The 19,387-nt window shown below is 36.2% G+C and overlaps 1 protein-coding gene across 1 annotated transcript in view; it reads left to right on the forward strand.

Annotated features, from left to right (window-relative positions):
• The first annotated feature begins 325 nt into the window (after nt 1-325).
• LOC121726475 (Down syndrome cell adhesion molecule-like protein Dscam2) overlaps nt 326-19,387 on the forward strand; it is a 49,550-nt gene continuing 30,488 nt past the window's right edge. The window contains exons 1-8 of the mRNA XM_042113864.1: nt 326-374; nt 6,404-6,480; nt 11,266-11,325; nt 12,454-12,598; nt 13,948-14,126; nt 15,529-15,619; nt 17,338-17,488; nt 18,403-18,567. Of these exons, the coding sequence (XP_041969798.1) occupies nt 13,982-14,126; nt 15,529-15,619; nt 17,338-17,488; nt 18,403-18,567 (552 nt within the window). The 5' untranslated portion in view covers nt 326-374; nt 6,404-6,480; nt 11,266-11,325; nt 12,454-12,598; nt 13,948-13,981. The remainder of the gene's footprint in view (nt 375-6,403; nt 6,481-11,265; nt 11,326-12,453; nt 12,599-13,947; nt 14,127-15,528; nt 15,620-17,337; nt 17,489-18,402; nt 18,568-19,387) is intronic.

Below are 19,387 nucleotides of genomic sequence, written 5' to 3' on the forward strand. Positions count from 1 at the left end.
GGGCCTTCAACGACAGTCAGTTAATAGATCATACATTGTAGATGCGCTGCAAAAGTAAATAATGTTCTATCTATAGAAAACTGCAGTGAAGATTAATCTTTTAAATACCGTATAGCAAGAAATAAAACTAGAATAAAGCTTAAAAACTCAAATATATCACAGCTGTGACGTCATAAGCACTATGCTCTAAGTTACGATTCCGCACACCGACATTCGCACTACAAAGGAAAATAAAAATTCTTGATTTTTACACGGACGTGACTCGATTTTCCCGCGCGCAACATATTCGCTACTAATATTTTTTCTTTTACAGATAAAATCGTGGCAAATGAAAATCCGGATCAAGAAAACATTTCAAATTGGAACCACACCGGGTGAGTAAATTTATCTCGAGCGCTCCGCTCCACCAATTAAAAACTACTTATAGAAGTTTGGGGAATAGAGCTTCTTCCATTGTTTAGTCGGCAGAAGTAAATGCGGAGGATTGTTTTTGAAAGGTCTGCTTTATAGCGGAACGCTTTTAAAAAGGAATAAATTTCCAACTTCTCTTGATTTTAAAAGAGCAAAATACTGTCTGTTTATCTTAAGCTTCTGTTGTTTATTGTTTAGATTTCTTAATACAATCAAAATATGCAGAGTTATACTAATTATTATAACTTAACTAACGACTGCACTCAGAGATATTTAATGATGATTTAACTTCGGTTTAATGAAGAGTTTGACAGACAATGTATAGGAATTATGTCAAAGTCTTCATTTAATTACGGTTAAGTAATTTTGACACGAGTGCGGCAGTTACACACCAACGTAACATATAAAGTACAAACCACAAACTAGCGTAGACAGTGCATTACAGCTGTTTTCATTCATGAATGTATTTAGTAGACGCGACCCCTTACATAATTACGGCGGGCGTCGACCCGCCGCGACTTTGACCCACTTCTTACTCTAATTTCAGCGTCTCACCCTCGAGACAATAATATCTAGACGGCGCGGCGTCTCGCAAGCTTTTCACATAATATTATATTCTGAAGGATCGAAAAAAAGATATTAAGCTTTGAAAATCTAGAAGAATTTCCACCGATCTACAATACATACTGTATTGCCAATTAGCCAAAAATAATTATCATTATTATTAACTTTACCATTACAAAGACGTAACGCGGCGACGCTCACATTCCTTAATGTAACTCAATTTTGTTGTTCTATACTATTATTAGCCTTCTTTGATATATTTCATACGTTACTCACATATTACTGTAACAAAGATATCGAGTGATCCCTCGAATATTATTTTATCCGACCCTTTTTACCTTTCAAATTGTTCATAATGAAACATAAATATTATATACGTAAAGGATAATTTTAAGTAATTTATTCAAAGGCTTGAGGATAATATATAAACCTGTCTGAATTTTGGTTATGATAGACTTTGGAGACTTTTTTGGCGGCAATTTCATACCTAGATAAAGGAGGTTATCATTAAATAACAAGCCTAAGAAATCTTATAATTTTTTTTTTACACTAACTACTTGTTTTTTTTTACACAGTTAATCCAAGTATTTGGGTTTTGGATTAACTGTGTTTAAACCTGCTTTCTGTTTTTTTTTTCACTTTATATGTTCGTACCTACCTAGTGTGTTGAAAAAGTAGTGAAGTATTTGGATTAACCGTGTCTACAAAAGTTTTCGATTAAACCGGCGCGCTCAGGACGCTCCAACTCCGTCCCAGTAAAGTGTTTCGAATACAACTTAAACTATTTACTAGTTTAAAGTCAACAGTGTAATTCTGTTTGTGCACTGAAGTGGGACTGGCGGAATTAATGTTTGTACACTTATCGTGTAAACGGACGAAATACGAATATTTTCATAAAATATGTCGTTGTCGAGTTTTTGAAAATATTAAAACTTCGTACTTAGTTTGGTGTTGTTACATTGTTTAGTAATAATTTTGTAATAATTATTTACCACTAATTGATAATATATAATAAAAGTTTGTCCAACTAAAAATAACACAAATTCACAACGAAAGGTTCTAAACATATTTATTGTTACTATTCATATTTATACTACCCTCCAAAAACCGAAATTACAAAGGAATTTAAGTAACGTATAATATTATAAATATTGCCATCTCATTCAATTCCAAAATAAACATGTTACAACGTTATAAAGAAACGTACTTAAAAGGTCGTAACCCTTCGACACATTGTTCCGAACACATCTTCGTAGATTATTCCCATAAAATAAATTTACACATAAATCGTGTATGGCTTTTTCGATACGATCACGCCGGATGAGTTTCAAAGTCGATTATTTTCAATCATTACTTTTTACGGGAACTGTGCATGAGAGCAGTCGGATCAGGCGATAATAAAACGGGTCAAAGTGGTGTGAAAATGGGAAAGGGATGTATCCTTAGATTGATTTTTTATGAGTCCACTCGTAAATCGATCATAACAAAATTGACTTTGATAGAGATCGCTATTTTCGATATTTAGTGAATTCCCTGAATTGGATGAATGAATTTTAAAATATAATAAATGATACATGATGCCTGTAACTTCGTTCCTGCAGAAATTTGTTTATTGCGCGAGGACCATATTTTTTTTTTCAGAAAAGGACTTATATATATTTAGTCTCAGGACTCAGGAGGCCTTCCCTCGAAGTAATAAATATCCGTATACAATTTATGAAAATCATCTTAGCGATTTAAGCGATAAGGTAGAACAGACAAAAATACTGTCGCATACTTTATTATGAATGATTCAAAATAATATTAATGACTTTTGTGCCATAAACATAATTTAAATAGAATGTAAAATAATTACACTTTACATTTGCTAAACTAGCTAAAGAAATTAAGATTACATTGTCAAAATGTAATAGTTCTCAATGTAATATTCTAAAGTTTAAGTTGAGTAAAACGTTTTGTGTACAGTACTTAGAGCGAGGCGTCTGCAGTCATTACACAGAATCTCATGAGACCGATTTAATTTGCAACTCCGTGTGAGGCTGTATTGTCGGTTAACGACTGTTTAGTGTGGTGTAACCGCGCGTCTTCACGGACAGAATACATCTGGTGTTTATTAGAGTTTAATTGTCGGTTAGTCAACTGCTTAGACTTAAGAGGGCCATCTGCAGATGTACACTATGAAATATGTGCGAATGGTTAAAATTACGTTTAGCTATTGAAAGGAAAAAGCATCACGAGCTATTAGATATTTCCATATTATTATTTCGCCCATCCTATATCAGTGTACCTACTATAGGACAATGAATTCGAAATAGAAGTATTCGTCAGCAATATATATAAAGCCCCGGCCAAACTGCTCAACAATAGATCATATCCACACCCTTGGACAACTAATAGAAAAGTTCAACGAGTAGATACAAAAAAAAGCTATACATAGCTTTTGTGGATTACTCCAAAACGTTTGACAGCAAGGTCCATCCATCTATATATACTGCTCTAACTGCTCTAACTAATATACATAAAAAATACAAATAATTAGAAACACAGATATCCGCATGAAATCAAAGATAAAGGATGCACTCCATTTTTTTTTTTTTTATGAAATAAGGGGGCAAACGAGCAAACGGGTCACCTGATGGAAAGCAACTTCCCTCGCCCATGGACACTCGCAACATCAGAAGAGCTGCAAGTGCGTTGCCGGCCTTTTAAGGGGAATAGGGTAATACGGGAGGGTAGAGAAGGGAAGGGAAGGGAATAGTTGAGGGTAGGGAAGGGAATAGGGTAGGGGCTAGGGGATTGGGCCTCCGGTAAACTCACTCACTCGGCGAAACACAGCGCAAGCGCTGTTTCACGCCGGTTTTCTGTGAGAACGTGGTATTTATCCGGTCGAGCCGGCCCATTCGTGCCGAAGCATGGCTCTCCCACGTTTCCATTTCTGTTAAAACAGAAATGGAGTTGGGCTGGACACCTTTTCCGATATAGGTGGACTTACCTTGCAACTAAATAATAGCTCCCACACCGGTTTCGGTGATGGTGGCCGGTTTCATTGAAACCAGGCCAGCTACGCAGGAGTAATTTTATAGTGACCAAGTGTGTGCGCAGAATACAAGAGCTCTCTCTATACCTTTTACTCTCATAACCCAGTGGGATGGAAGACCGACACGACCGGCGAGAGATCAGGCGCAGGACCGACTTTTTACATGCCCATCCGACGCATGGATCATCTTACTTGTCAGACAATCAGGTGATCAGCCTGCATTGTCCTTACCAAACTTGGAAATAACATGTTTCCAACGCGGAAATCGAACCCACGACCTCCGAGTCAAGAGCCGCGCTCTATACCACTAGACCACGGAGGCGTTGCAACTAAATGATGATGATGAGATGAGAAAGAAAAGATGGGCAGATGACATCACAAAAATAGCAGGGAAAAGCTGGATGCAAACTGTTAAAGACAGAGACAGGTGGAAAGAAATGGAGGAGGCTTTTACCCAGAATGAGGCCACGTAGCAACGGCAAAAATTAACAATAAAAAAATTTTAGAAGAAGAGATGTATGTTTTAATTTACTTTATTGTTCATAATAAGATTCAAATTAAATATGTTTGTTTAAAACTAACATTTTGTATTTATCATACTCAAACATTATAAATACGACCCAACATTCCATTTAAAAGATACAAATACTAAGAGGACAATACCACGAGTAGACTTTCCTAAAGTCCCTCTTTCAAAGTCCGGAGCCATTTCATTTTCTTATGAAAACGAACTCGGACTTTTAGAGAGCGTACGTTAGAGAAACACGTAACATATATTACTGTCTGCAGCTGCATTTCTAATTAGCAGAGGTCAAGAGAAAATTGCGAACGGAGAGAAATATTCCTGTGTGCTATTCAGACCTTAGATGTAATTGCTAGAGCGTAGTTTGTACGAACAAAAGATTAATTGTGGTGTTTTATACAAACGCTCTTATGCGAATAAATAATACAGGTGTGCTGTTAGATTTAAGTGCTAATAATATGACCTTTGGAGCTATTGATTTGATTCCTCATTTATGTATTGGTGCCTTATTAAGAACTTTTGTATTGGTTACCAACGTCGTAAGCACGCTGCAAATGGTGGTGTCATAAAAGCATTTGAGTCCTGCAATAATTACGTGTCCAAAATAACGAAGGTCGCTGAGCTATGATCACTTGAACACTGCTGAGATGAATTGTTGCTAATTATGAAAACGCGTGCAAAAAATACGTGTACGGTAATAAAAAAAATCGCGGAACCCATTTCGTATTAAACAATGGCCGATGTCCATGGACGTCGAAATAAAAGCAGCTATTGATAAAGTTTTCCCGAGGATTTTTCCATTTGTAGTAGACCAATGTTACACACGAGGTTTGTCCTTTATCATTTGCTGATAATATAAAAAAGTTGCAAACAAATAAACCGCACCGCAAACCTGGTTTTGTCGAATTAAGCATGAACCAGACATAATCCATCTGCTAAGCGACTTCGTTACTTAAGAGGTATAATTACAAGAACGGTAGAGAATTATGTTGTTCAGCTAATTACTTAATTTCACGGGACGTTAATGTGCTACGAAATGCGAACGAGAAATTAAGAGCTGGGGCTCGATTCTAATACCTGGAATGGCGTTTCCATAGCAGGTTTTCCACGCGCGATCAAGAGAATCTTAGAATAAAGTGACATTCGAGATGAGGATCGTGTAGAGTTTAAGTTACTTTATAATTCTTGTTTAAAAAAATACGTGTGTAACTCGCGGACTGCCGCGGTAAAGCTATTGCATAGCATTTTTTATCAACTTATACAATAATTATAATGTGTGGCAACGTCGCACGAGCACCACACACCGAGCCACACCGAGCCGAAGTCTGCCGAACTGAAACAAATGTTAGGTGTTTTTCGTTACGGGATTTCTTGATCGGTCACCGTTCTCAAAATCCGCGATAAAAGCTATGCAATAGTTAAAAATTGTTTACTTATGACCATAATAATAATACTTACTATTATACTAGTTCTCACATTTTTATAGACAGAAGTAGAGTAAAAGAAAAGGGGAAAATTGCAAATTGAGTTATCCGTAATTTGTAGTTTCGTTATATTATGCTGTTTTATATACGTACTACGTAAATGTTAACTCATATATTATGTACTTACTAATAAAAATATTTAATCTATATTCTATTTTACCTATATTTAATTATTTTAAATATTTAATATATATTCTATTTTTAAATATTTAATCTATATTATATGTTCCCGGGAACCGGAACTTTTACGGAAAATTCCGGTTCCCGGGCGATGAACGAATTTAGGCGCAACGGAGTTGCGGGCGTCATCTAGTAATTTTACTAAATAAAGTAGTGGTTAACAGTATTCATAAAATATTCATAATATTATGTTGTTGTTTTCAGTATTTGTTCCTACGCCGGAGCTACAAACTTAGATTGCAAAAACTTCAAGAAAACAAGAAGATATTGGAAGAGTTTTGGTAAGTTATTTAGTATTAGAATATTTAGACGACCTCTGTGGCTCAATTGGTTGAGTGTGTGGCAACTCAAGCCGGTGGTCGCGAGTTTGAATCCCGCTGATGGAACAAAAAGTTTTCAATGTTCCTGGGTCTGAATGTGTATTAAATATGTGTATGATATAATAAAAATCTTAAATATATGTATCTGTATATATAAAACTCAAAGGTGACTGATTGACATAGTGATCTATCAACGCACAGCCCAAACCACTGGACGGATCGGGCTGAAATTTGGCATGCAGGTAGATGTTATAACGTAGGCATCCGCTAAGAAAGGATTTTGATAAATTCCAACCCCAAGGGGTTCAAATAGGGGATGAAAGTTTGTATATAATAATACTTCTTAACGCGAGCGAAACCGCGGGCAAAAGCTCGTAGTATATAAAAGTATTAAATATATTATTTCCGTTGTCTGGTACCTGTAACACAAGTCCTTCAGGTACTTAGCACGATGCCAGACTGACGTGGTGTGAAGCGTCCATAGATATTATTATATTATTATTGTTGTATCTAGCTCATGCTACCTTTTTTCCAATTTCACTTAAATGCAAGACATGAGTGGATAAAGTAGATAACTATCATTTTACAACATAACAGCAATTACTCATTTTTTCCTAATAATTTGAACAAATCTTGTAACTTTCCTACTTCATGATCTAGCTAATTTATATATCTATATAGAATCCACATTTTCCTAGTCCTATATTATCCTCCATTTATGCAAGAAAGCTACAGTTTTCAAATTGTTAGTTACCCACTTTACCCACTTATGTCACACTACACAATTAGCTTGGAACTATAGATTAGTACTTAAACTATAACAAAACTTTCTTATAATAACATCTAAGTTTACGTTATAAAATGAACTTAAAATAAGCAGAGCACAATAGAATAAATGGCGAAATCTCGCTGCAATTTTAAACTAGAAGAAATTGAGTGCGGTGGAAATAAAAATGTGAAGAAATTTCTAAACAGGAGCAGTTTTCTAGGTGTAAACCATTACAGAGAGTAGTCGTAAAGCTCCATAAAGCGTTCCAGCAGTCTGGAAATATGAGTCGAGTCTCACACTGAGACAGATCATAAATATTAAACTTCAGGGCGACTCGTGATCCGCGAGATAAATTCTAAACAAAGTACGAGAGTAAATCTTAATTTAAGTTTTATTTATTTTTGTAGCGGCTGCAGCTTGATATGCTGTAGCTTAAAATTAACGATACACTCGTAGTACTCGTACTAGTTTATAGCGCACTTCAGCTGTTAAGACCATTTTAGAGGTCGTCATAAGCAAGTCATTATTTACATTTTATAATATTTGCCATCAAATTTCTTATCTTCGGAAAAAATAACAAAATTAATTAATTCAAGAACGTCTCAAATCTGCCTATTCTAGTATGAATTTAATTATTTCAATGCACTCTTTTATTTTCTTTAAAGTGAAATCCTTTTCAATGCGGCCGCAGCGAGAAGAACAAACATCGTATTATTTTTATTGAAATCCTTTTAATGTGATTGTGTTTTAATTTGTATAACAGCGACGGGTAAACTGAGAGATAAAACGCCAAGTTTATGAATCTACATTTGTATATTATTTGAAAGAGGTTAGGACTCGAAGCATAAATACCTGGTGAAGGAAAACATTTCCTCATACTTTACGTGAAATTATATTTAAACGCATGAAAATATTACTTTAATTTAAATGTTGTTTTATTGTTTTCTAAAGAGTTATTAATTTGTTTGCATGTTGATGTTGAATAATAGCAGCGAGCGAAGAGTATTTGTATGCAGCAAGGAATTATCATTGCATTTAATGTAATTACATTTATAATGAGTATAAAGCCCCGTGTTCAATGTATAAACATCCCCCCCCGCCCAGGAATAAATTACATTATTTTCGCTTCAGTGACAATTGCCACAATCACGCGTAAATTGCTCGGCAAAATTTCATTTTGACTGACCGAATCGTTTTTAATGTCCTGACAAATACATCTTTTATAATATAAGTATTTTAAAGAATTATTAAAACCAAATGCTAAACTATACTGAATCTGTGAAGAACGACTACTGTTGTGCTACTGTCCTACGAAACGCAAACAAAATGTTAGACAGAGCTGTCTCGCTTAAATGACTCAAGACATGTAATGTGTTACTTCAGAGACAGCTGTGGCAAACCCACGCTCCAAAGTCCAAGTATCTTATTGCATGGGGTCATTACAATTATTTTTACTAAATAGTTCCATTTTCATCGATAGCTGTCAGTCAGGCTTTGCTATAAATTGCCATGGCTTAGCCTGAGCCCATCTTGTCATCCACCGGCCAGAAACACCTTTCAAAGAAACTCTGATTTTCCACTAATTACTTTAAACTTAACTATGTACCAAAGTTATTTTACTAAACTTAAACGCGTTACATGGTATCTTAGCTAAGTAAACTTTTTTCTTACATCTATTTACCTCGTGAGAGAAAGAGCGTAGTACTAAAAAACTATCTCCTTCGCGTTATCCAATCCAAACAAAAACAAAACAAAAATGAAGCACCCATCGTTAAGTAGAACGATGAGAGATAACAGAGAACAGGAAAAAGAAAAGATAAATAAGTAATTAGAAGCCACAAGTCCGTGGCTATAGTCGCAGTCGGTTATGGCGTCGAAGTTAATGATCGCGGTCGTTAACGATACGCCGCACGATACCCATTCATCACAACCGTCATTTGTACCAATAGCGGAATTGTATTATACTGTGTTACAACATCGAACATAATACGATTAAGCGATACAAGCATAGAGGCGGCTTTTGAGAAGTAACGTAGAATTTAAAAAGTTCTGTCTAAAGTACGAGCTACTACTACATCCAAGACATGATCAAAATTATTATTGAAAAGTTAAACTTTTCAATAATAATTTTGATTCTGACTTTTTTACACATCACCCAATGAACTATCTTGATGAAGATACTTTGGGTTTCGGGAGAGGACAGTTTTCTCGTTCGAAAATGTACAAGTGATAATTGAGTTTTAGATATAAATAAACTGCGGGCGGTATCATATAAAATACTACCGGAGAATATAAATAACAGATATAATGTATAACATTCATTATATTTAGAACTCTCATAGTTAATTATCCGGCCTACAGGCTCTGAGTAATATTTCCACATCAGCCTGGACAAAACGAGATTCATTTAACCGCTAAGGAACAAATACGTAGCGATTCGCTCTTTCATTTTCTCGCAAGGTATTTTATTGCTTTGGGGGCTCCTTCATTTTCGTGCTCAGCAGGAAAAATAAGGCCTCAGCTTATAACGAATTGAAATATATTATTCTCTCACGGAAGACCTAATCGTTTGGTTTATTGAATTAATATATTCATTTTGTGTGCCTTTGTCATTTTGAATCTAATTTTTTCCTGAAATGCATATCATTAAGTTATACCTTACAACGTAAGGATCTTGTGTCACTCAGATGGATGCGAGTATGCAACACATGTCTATCAAGTGACACTTCATATTTGTATAACAAAATATTATATTATGGTAAAGGCCACAAACAGGTAAACTTTCAGCATTACGAAACCGAGGAAGGTCTGGCCATCGCAGGCTCTTACTCTAATAAGTTTTAAAAGTCAACGCATGCCAAACGAACTTTGCCAGTATGTTAGTCGTTTTAGCACAAGCTTGACGAAATTTGTAAAGACAGTCACGAAAAATAAACATAGCTTTTATTATACAAAATCTATGGTTACATTATAAGCCAAAGCAAGCGTGAAGTCTATTTCTCCAGAAAGAATGCACTTTGGACATAGCACGAAACTTTCTGAATCAAGTTTTGTTTGCATTTTGAAACTACAGTAAAGGCTACAATATAAAGAACTGTAATATTTCAGTCAGCTATAAAAGGTCACTGTTTGAGTACAGGCTGTACGAAAATATTTTCCAGGACACTGCTGGTCAGTCAAAGGAAACTTTCGGTAGTGGAATAGTTTTTTAAATTTTTCGTTATAGCTTTATGTTGTGGGCGGTGGCCGGTGGGTGAAACCCGGGAGACGTGGATTTTGATTTTTGTACGTAAAGTCTCGTTTCGGATCGGCCTTTGTTCTCAGATTTTTGTGCTCGTCCATTTTCATTCAACTCGCTAGCATTTCTAATTAACGAGATGCGTCCTGCATTTGACTAAAAGCACTTCAATAAAGATCGATATATAATTTATAAATTTTTTACTAACAACGATGTCACCGATAATGAATGAAGCTCAATCTAATATATAAAAATAAGTCGGGTTTTCCTTCCTGACGCTATAACTCTAGAACGCACGAACCGATTTCCACGGTTTTGCATTCGTTGGAAAGGTCTCGGGCTCCGTGAGGTATATAGCAAAAAAAATCAGAAACAACTTCAAGAGAAAAGCAGGAAAACATGGAAAATTATTTTATGGCAAAACAACGTTTGCCAGGACAGCTAGTGTTCCAATAAAATTAGGCTTTCGTCTATTTGTGACTGAAAGTAATAACGTAGTAAATTAAGTGTCTAAAACATATTTTTTATACCTAGTCGTCAAGACGATCATTAATTTTGAGAATACCTTCAACCTGTGCTTCGAGAGAAGCAGAAAATAAGAATTCAATATAAAAACGTAATAAAAGTTATCGTACGAAACGAAAGCGAAGGAAACGGCTTATTTCGTTCACCTCATATTTATTCTGTTACTAACGTACAATAAATAAAATAAGGTTTTAATATACTGGTATGTTTACAGCTATATGGTGCTCGTTAGCGGGGAGACTGGCCGCTCTCAAACGGCTCAAACGTACCTCGGGTAAGTAATTTCTTCATATTTCATGATTTACTTTACTTTCCTTTAAATGTTCCACGTGACTTCGTCTATTGAGTGTAGCTTGAAACTAATCTGACTTTAAGCTTACTTTTTGGTTTAAAGCAGTGTGCTAGAGCTATTTCTGAAACTATTTAATTAGGTCTAAATTCTTGCAAATATATATAATTATCCTAAATATACTTATATAATTATCCTGAATATTATATTACTGATATATAATAGCGAAAGTTTAAATGGATTGATGGATTGGTGGGATGAATGCGATACTCAATCACCGGCTATACAGCCTGATTTAGATCTGGATGACATTCAAACTAGGCGTATAAATAGATTATATTTTATGCGAAATTTTTAGTCCATGGGAACAGAGTTGGGTCTTGAACTGTAGGTATAAACTTTTACCTTTAATTCTATGCGAGAGTCAGGATTTAAACTGTATGAACTATATTATATTATGTATAGATGCCTTTAGTCAAAACCGTAAGAAAAGGCGCAAACCACCACACTGTGCACTTTCATCTTCAATTTTTGTCATCTTCTCTCATCCAACTTTCGTATTGGCGTATTCAATAATTTAATACGTTAACGAACGCAATGCCAACATTGTCATTTCTGTTGCAGCTTAGAGAAAAGTAATACACCGGGTTGCAACTTGTAGTGTCTGTCAGCTTATTATAACATGTGCGACGAGAACATTTTACTGGGTGGAATATGTGCGCCTTATTTGGTCATAAGAAATTCCAGAAAAAAAGAACAAAGCGAAAGTTTTAGATACTGTCAGAGGGCATGCGTCACGGGCATGCCTTATATGGCGCATATGTTGACTGCGCTATGATGCATGCCCTTAATGAACAAAAAAGGCACAGTATGGATATAGCTAATCAGCACTACAGTACAAGGTTAAAGCATTTTATGTAGATGTTTATTACTTTTACTGGTAACTCTTTGAAGCTGGTTCTCTGGAATATTATATGTTGACAAATTCTATCTCTGTGGTTGACACTCTAGAGCTGGTACATTGTTTCGGCATTTCTATATATATGTTGATTATGGACTGGTCTGAAGCTGGTACACACGTTCAAGCTATGCTATACAGATGCATGTTGACAGACTCTCGTCCGGAGCTGGTTTACACGTTCATCGAGCAGGCGGTGCAGCCGGGCGCGCAGGTGGCGCTCAAGTGCTCCGCCGTGGGGGAACCCCCGCCGCGATTCCGATGGACGCTCGACGGACAACCTATACCTGCACATCACGGGTAATACCGAACCACAACCGATACCAGTTAACGAACTTTTTATGAAAATCGCTTTTCATAAAGAGATTTACAAACACATAATCACACATAGTACCTAGGTAATAGGTATATTACATTGATTGATTTCCTCAATAGGTAGGTACATCTTGTGACCGTCCATAAAGACACATAGTTATTATCTTTGCCTAAGGATGGTTTATTGTATAAACAATGAAAATGTTTAAGTAACTCACTAGACCACTGGTCATTGGATCTTTAGAGTTAATAACAATTTTAAAGTCAAGTTTTTACTTTAAAATTGTCTTTGTCTTCGTTTATTAAACGCCAGATTGAGTACTACGTCTTGATAATTTGCGAGGTCTTTATTGCTTCTACGGGTACAAATAAAATCTTTGAAAAATATATTAGCGCACCAGCTGCCAGCGCTATCGCAAAAACGCCCCGGTCTTTATGACTTATGGCGGCGTTATAAACGGACAGTAACAAAATGACCATCATAACATCGACAGATTTCACGTGCTCAGATAGCTGACGATATCACAGATTTAGGCGATCGATGGACACGGGCTCGCGTCTTAATAAAACTTTGACCTTTTTGGGAGTTCATGTGATCTCGTTAGAATTGAATATTGGTAGATAGCTTTCATGATCGTAGAGGTTGAGGTTTTCGCATAATACACACACATAACTTTATCTCAACCAATACCATTGCAATGAATGCATGCTTTATGTTAAGTGAGTAAAGTCAAATTGTTGACTAGCTGGTAACTAGTGGTCCATTTGCTATAAGACACTATTCACTCATAAGTGACATACAATTAGTTTTTGTTATTCGTAGCTTACAATGCATACATTTCAATATGGTGATGTAAGTAGTGGAGCCGGTTCTTTTCGCCCGATTAATTCCCGGAGCGGTGGTAGGCACCGTAGTGCCGACATTCAGATTTTTTTTTTGGAAAAACATTAACTCTGATAATTTTTTTTTTTTATGAAATAAGGGGGCAAACGAGCAAACGGGTCACCTGATGGAAAGCAACTTCCGTCGCCCATGGACACTCGCAGCATCAGAAGAGCTGCAGGTGCGTTGCCGGCATTTTAAGAGGGAATAGGGTAATACTGAAGGGTAGGGATGGGAAGGGAAGGGAATAGGGGTGGGTAGAAAAGTGAATAGTGTAGGGGATTGGGCCTCCGGTAAACTCACTCACTCGGCGAAACACAACGCAAGCGCTGTTTCACGCCGGTTTTCTGTGAGAACGTGGTATTTCTCCGGTCGAGCCGGCCCATTCGTGCCGAAGCATGGCTCTCCCACGTATAAAAAATATTTGATTTGAATCACTGCGCAAACGCAGGGCGACAATCTCAGAGGGTCGCGAGGGCGGCGGCATGGGCGGCAGTCTGGGCGGCGCGAACTACGTGCTGTCGACGCTCGCGCTGTCGGGCGCGCGCGTTGAGCACGGCGGCCGCTACGAGTGCCGCGCCACCAACGCGCACGGCTCAGTCGCGCACGCCGCCAGGCTTAACGTCTATGGTATGTTCAATTTATTTTCTACTCTTCTGGTCTAGCGACCCATGCCGTCGCTTTGTAGTGGCGTAGGGCAAAAAAAAACCTGAAGCCTAGGTCATAAAGTGGCATTTTATTTGAGTTTTTGTCAGACATGGTCGCTTGTCGCGTTGATGGGAACGGTACCCTTAGGGTATCACTTATCGAGTCGCGGCGATCCAAATAAGCCAATCGGAACTGGTAGTCTGACAAGTCTTTCAATTGACAACATTTCAAAATTTTAACATAGATTTTTTATTATTTTATATGAAAGTAGACTTAAAATAAGGCGACACGTGTTTCTTGCTTTTTCAAAATTATGTTTTTATGATACCTAAAAAATAGATTTTAATCCTTCGTATTCTAAAGAGACGTAAGCGCCAAATGATGTCATTAATTCCATTACACTTTAATTCCATTACACTTAAACAAAAGAAAAAATCTGTCAATGTAAGTTTGTTACGTTTATTATGACGTCTGTCAATGTCATCGTCAAGCTGTCAGGTAACCAATGAGGTAATGTTACTTTTTAGAAATGTCATTGTAGACAGGTGGTTGACAGTGACGTTTTTGTTTTTATGCTTCATGTTGTCTTTTTAAAACTATTTTACACCAGGCAAACAAACTGTATGATATTATGCCGTAAGTATGACGTCACAGCGTATTTTTCAGTTTTTCTTTATTTTCTCAGTAAATAAGCAATATAAAAAATTTTTGAATATTTTTTTGATATCAGGAGGAGAAACTAAAGAAACGGTATTTTTTATTTTAAGGCTTAAAAATTTTGAAATGTTGTCAATTAAATGTGTTACATTTCCTTGTGTAGTAAATTAAGGTCCTTTATAATGGCTCATTTAAAAATGCATTTTATTGCATCAACTCGTCACGTCGTATACGTTACTTTACATGATGAAAAACGTATAAAAGTTAAAAGAAACCGAGGTTCAACAAAACTTTGTTAAGCATTTTTTGAAGCATTTAATTTATCCAATGCTACAGTTTTTAACGGTAACTCATTTTTACAATTTACGTAAAGCGATAGAAATCGTGTTTTATGAACCTTTCGCCGCTCGGGAGTTTCGTAATTAAAATTATAAATTTTCACAGCTTTAATTACTTACTTAATTTTATGTCTCGAACTTTCCGACAAGTTTTTCAAACACGGTTCCTCAATTAACGGCCGAGTGAATGAGAGCTGCTCCACAAAGTGAAACATGTTGTAAATTTTACGAACCGTCGACAATGTTTACCGCTTACAATATTGCGAATTGCAGTGGCCCGAAATACTAGCTGTTTTCACGTTTTTGTCTGCATTTTTTATCTACTCTTGCTCCAATTTATAATTTACAAGATAATTATTTTATAGTAAACACATTTTTCTTATCCTTAGGCCCACCGTACATAAGAGCAATGAACCCGGTGAAAGCGGTCGCTGGAACCGAAGTTACCATTTGGTGTCCATACTACGGCTTTCCTATCGAGTGAGTATAACTAGAAACTCTACTCGTATTGTTTGGCAACGCACTAATACGCCGTTGTATTCTAATGTAGAATAGGACGACGTGGCGTAGAGTGCGCTACGCCAAACATGCGGTTGCGTAGCATAGTGCTACGCCAAATTGAGGCTGCGTAGCATTATGCTACGAAGCTACGCTGAGTGTACATGAAATGGTTTTTAGTTGCATGTATGTTGAATTTAAAGTTAATGGACGATTATTTTGTATTATTTTATATTTTGCAATTTGCTTTTTGCATAAACAAAATAATAGAAAATAAATAAATAAAGTAAGTAAAGAATTAGAACTTCTATAATGTACCTCGTGTAGCCACTAAATCACAAAACATACTCTTTTGAGGAAGAACGAAGGCGGGAACTAGATCTCAAACGTGACCAGCTAAAAGCAAGACCGCCTGCTAATATACGATACAATTATGTAAATGGTGCCCTAACTTGCGAATCCTGCTCTCGCACCTTTACTGCTAAGATTGGGTATATTAGCCATATAAGAGCAAAACATAATGTTATGAACAATTAAACATAACCAAGTCACTGAAGCCGAAAACGGCTAGGTAGATTATATATATATATATCGTGTAGCCAAAATACAATGATAGAAAACGCATATTTTACTATAGTAAGTAAATTCTTTGCAATCGATTCTCTGAAACTATTAAACGTTGCAATTTATTTTTTTGTATAAGGTCATTACAGAAAATAAATAAATGAAACACTTTTAGCAATTTAAAAGCTGTGTGCAGCGCAAATTGTAAAAACCTCATTGAAAAAGGATTCAGCTACAAACTAAAAATGTTTACTACTAGTGAAAAGCTTTGAACTGTGTAAATTACATTTTACAGTGAAATAAATGCTTTAACAATTGTTACGTTTGATGCTACGAAAAATATTATTAGTTTTTATTTTTATACGAATAAAGAAAAAAGTATGTTTTATAACTCATTAATTTAGGGTTCCATTCCTAATACAAAGGGATCCTAAAACGGGGTCTACTAATGCTGAGTACTCACATACGGTTTTGCTCGATACTTTTACTCCAAATCGAGCAATAACCACTGTGTGGACCGCAAAACTGACAACTCGAAGGCTCGCATCGAGCCGCTCGAAGGATTGATGGAACCGGATCGAGCTGGATTGATGGAATGAAATATATCGATTTAGAATAAAACTATTGAACAATGCTGAATGTATTGACGAAAGCCCGAGCCGCGGGTTTTGCTCGACGTTATTGCTCGATCGAGCAAAACCGTATGTGAGTACTTAGCATAAGACAGAGTAAGACTTCGCTTTCTATCCACTCGTCCGTCCATCTGTCAGTCTGTCAGCAGGTTGCTATTACTTCTAAAATCTGTGGGTTGCTATAACTAGACAGTTGATTTTTTTACAAGAAATTATTTAGGTTAATACACAAATATAGCAATCATTGGTATACTAGGGTTAACAAAACTAAATGATAATACTTTAGGGTGTGTATGACTTACTTACATACAAAAGTAACTTTCTTTTAACTTTTTGACTTTTAACTTTTGTATAGGCAACTTCATAACGCTGCATGGCTTGCCCATACAAAACACCAAAAAAAAATCACAGTATATAATGTATATTAGGGACACATACATGCCCTAAAGTATTATCACTTAGTTTTGTTACATCCTGTATAATAGCAATGATATTATTGTCTAGCTCGGTAAAATGGGAGGGTGGTGCGGGGGCGGATGTCCGCTACCAGCAGCGCGACGGGCAGCTGACCATCGTCAACGTGGATAAGACCAGGGACAAGGGCGGCTGGGTCTGCTCCGTGCTCACGCCGGGCGGCGAACTCGCCAGGCGCGAGGTGAGTTTAAATTTCGAACACAAAACTCTTAAGGCGTTTCCACACGACGTATTTTTTGCGCACTGACGACGCGCGTTTCTGATGCGCTTGTCTTCTGCGTGTTTTTATCACGTTTTGGCAGATATAATGTTTAAAACGTGTCGGGTTCCTTCCGTTTGCTGAGCGTTCAACTTGCGTTTCTATCGATACAATCGAGCGTAAAAAAACGTCGTGTGGAAGGTCCCTTAGCTTCGATTTCTTGAAGTAAGTTTGAATTTAGAACGGTAACTACTCCTTGCTTCAATATTTTTTCAACCCTCCCCCTGTAGCATCCTACCTTGCAGTGAACTAGCCTGGATCAATACGAATTTACAACGTCACAAAACACAAACTCCTTTCTGGCGTAGCCCGCAAAACGAAATCCTTTACTTTTTTAAATGAAACCTTACAAAACAGTACGAACTTCCTGAGGTGAACTGAAACGCGATTTCATTTTAATTTAAATCTAGAGCTGTAAAAAATAGAAGTCCCTTCTTAACCGTTTGAGTATTTACTAACAGAAGTTGAACGAACTTTTTTAATAGCAATGAAACTTTAAGTTCAGTTCCTTCCAATTTTAAAGTACATTTTGTTACAATTTTTTGTTTCAAAATGAAAATCTTTATGTAACTTTGCAAATCTGTAATTTCTATAAAATTATTTTGGTTGTAAAACATGTTACATATTTTTATTCACTTTGAAAAATATGCTTCTATTTTAGCGTTAAAACATATTAATTAAGTAGATAATAGATCTGATAATAAAAATATACACATCGTCGCCTTCGGTTGCGGTCAGATGACCGCACACAACTCCCATCAATTCTTTTTAACGACATTTATGTAGAATATAAACTTATAAAGTATAAAATATGACCAGCATTTATTTGGCTGTAGGTCCAAATAAACGTCGTCTCGCCGCCGGTGCTGTCGCCAATAGTATTCCCGCCCGGGTTGCGGTCAGGTGACCGCGCTCAGATCACCTGCACTGTCACCTCGGGTGACATGCCAGTCTACTTCTCCTGGCTCAAGGATCAGATGCCCATCTCTAGTGTATTACAGGTAAGACTTTTTATGTTTTAAAGTGCTCTTTGAATTGTTCGCTTTAATATGTTTTAGAAGGTAGTTTAGAAGACTATTTGAATAATATTGTGGTTTGTAGACTCTTGTACAATATTTACCATAGTTTTTAAGAAAAAATATATGTCAAGACATTTTTATCATGTCACAAAATTATTAAAAACTGTTTAGAGACATAAATTATATTTTAATTATTATAGGTGTACTTCATACTTTTATTTATACTAGAGATCGCCCAATGGTCGAAATTCGACCTTAGTTTCAAACACATTAGGACTGCTACGTTTAATTAGTAAAAAAATATTGACTTTATCATTTTTTTTTTCAACTCTCGTCTCTGGGACTCAGCTGATCTCAGACTGGCCGTATAAGCATTGTCTAATAGTATCTAAGATTCAATAAAAAAACTATAATCCATTTTCAATTTGTCACCTTGTTGTCAACAGACTTCAACCATAAATAAACGAGTATAATTCGTATGTATAGGCTTGTCACTCAAAAATCTGTCATCTTCTTGAGTGTGCGTATTGTAGTGTGTGTAATGTTTTATTTGTTAAAAAATGTATGATAAAAGCATAATTTCAAATTAATATTAGCTCGATGCACTCCTTTACCATATAAACTATAATTGTGCAAAATTTAATTTACCTACGTTTCCCCATTTTTCGTCAAAAGGGATACAAAGTTTTTGGCTTACGTATTAATATATAGATGTAACAGTAAACCTGATAACTTTTAAAAGATAAAATCAAAATCAACCACTCAATACATTATGTTTTTACTAACGTAGAACAAAGACTTA

The sequence above is a fragment of the Aricia agestis genome, chromosome 4 (genome assembly GCF_905147365.1).
Source record: "Aricia agestis chromosome 4, ilAriAges1.1, whole genome shotgun sequence".
Lineage (NCBI taxonomy): Eukaryota > Metazoa > Arthropoda > Insecta > Lepidoptera > Lycaenidae > Aricia > Aricia agestis.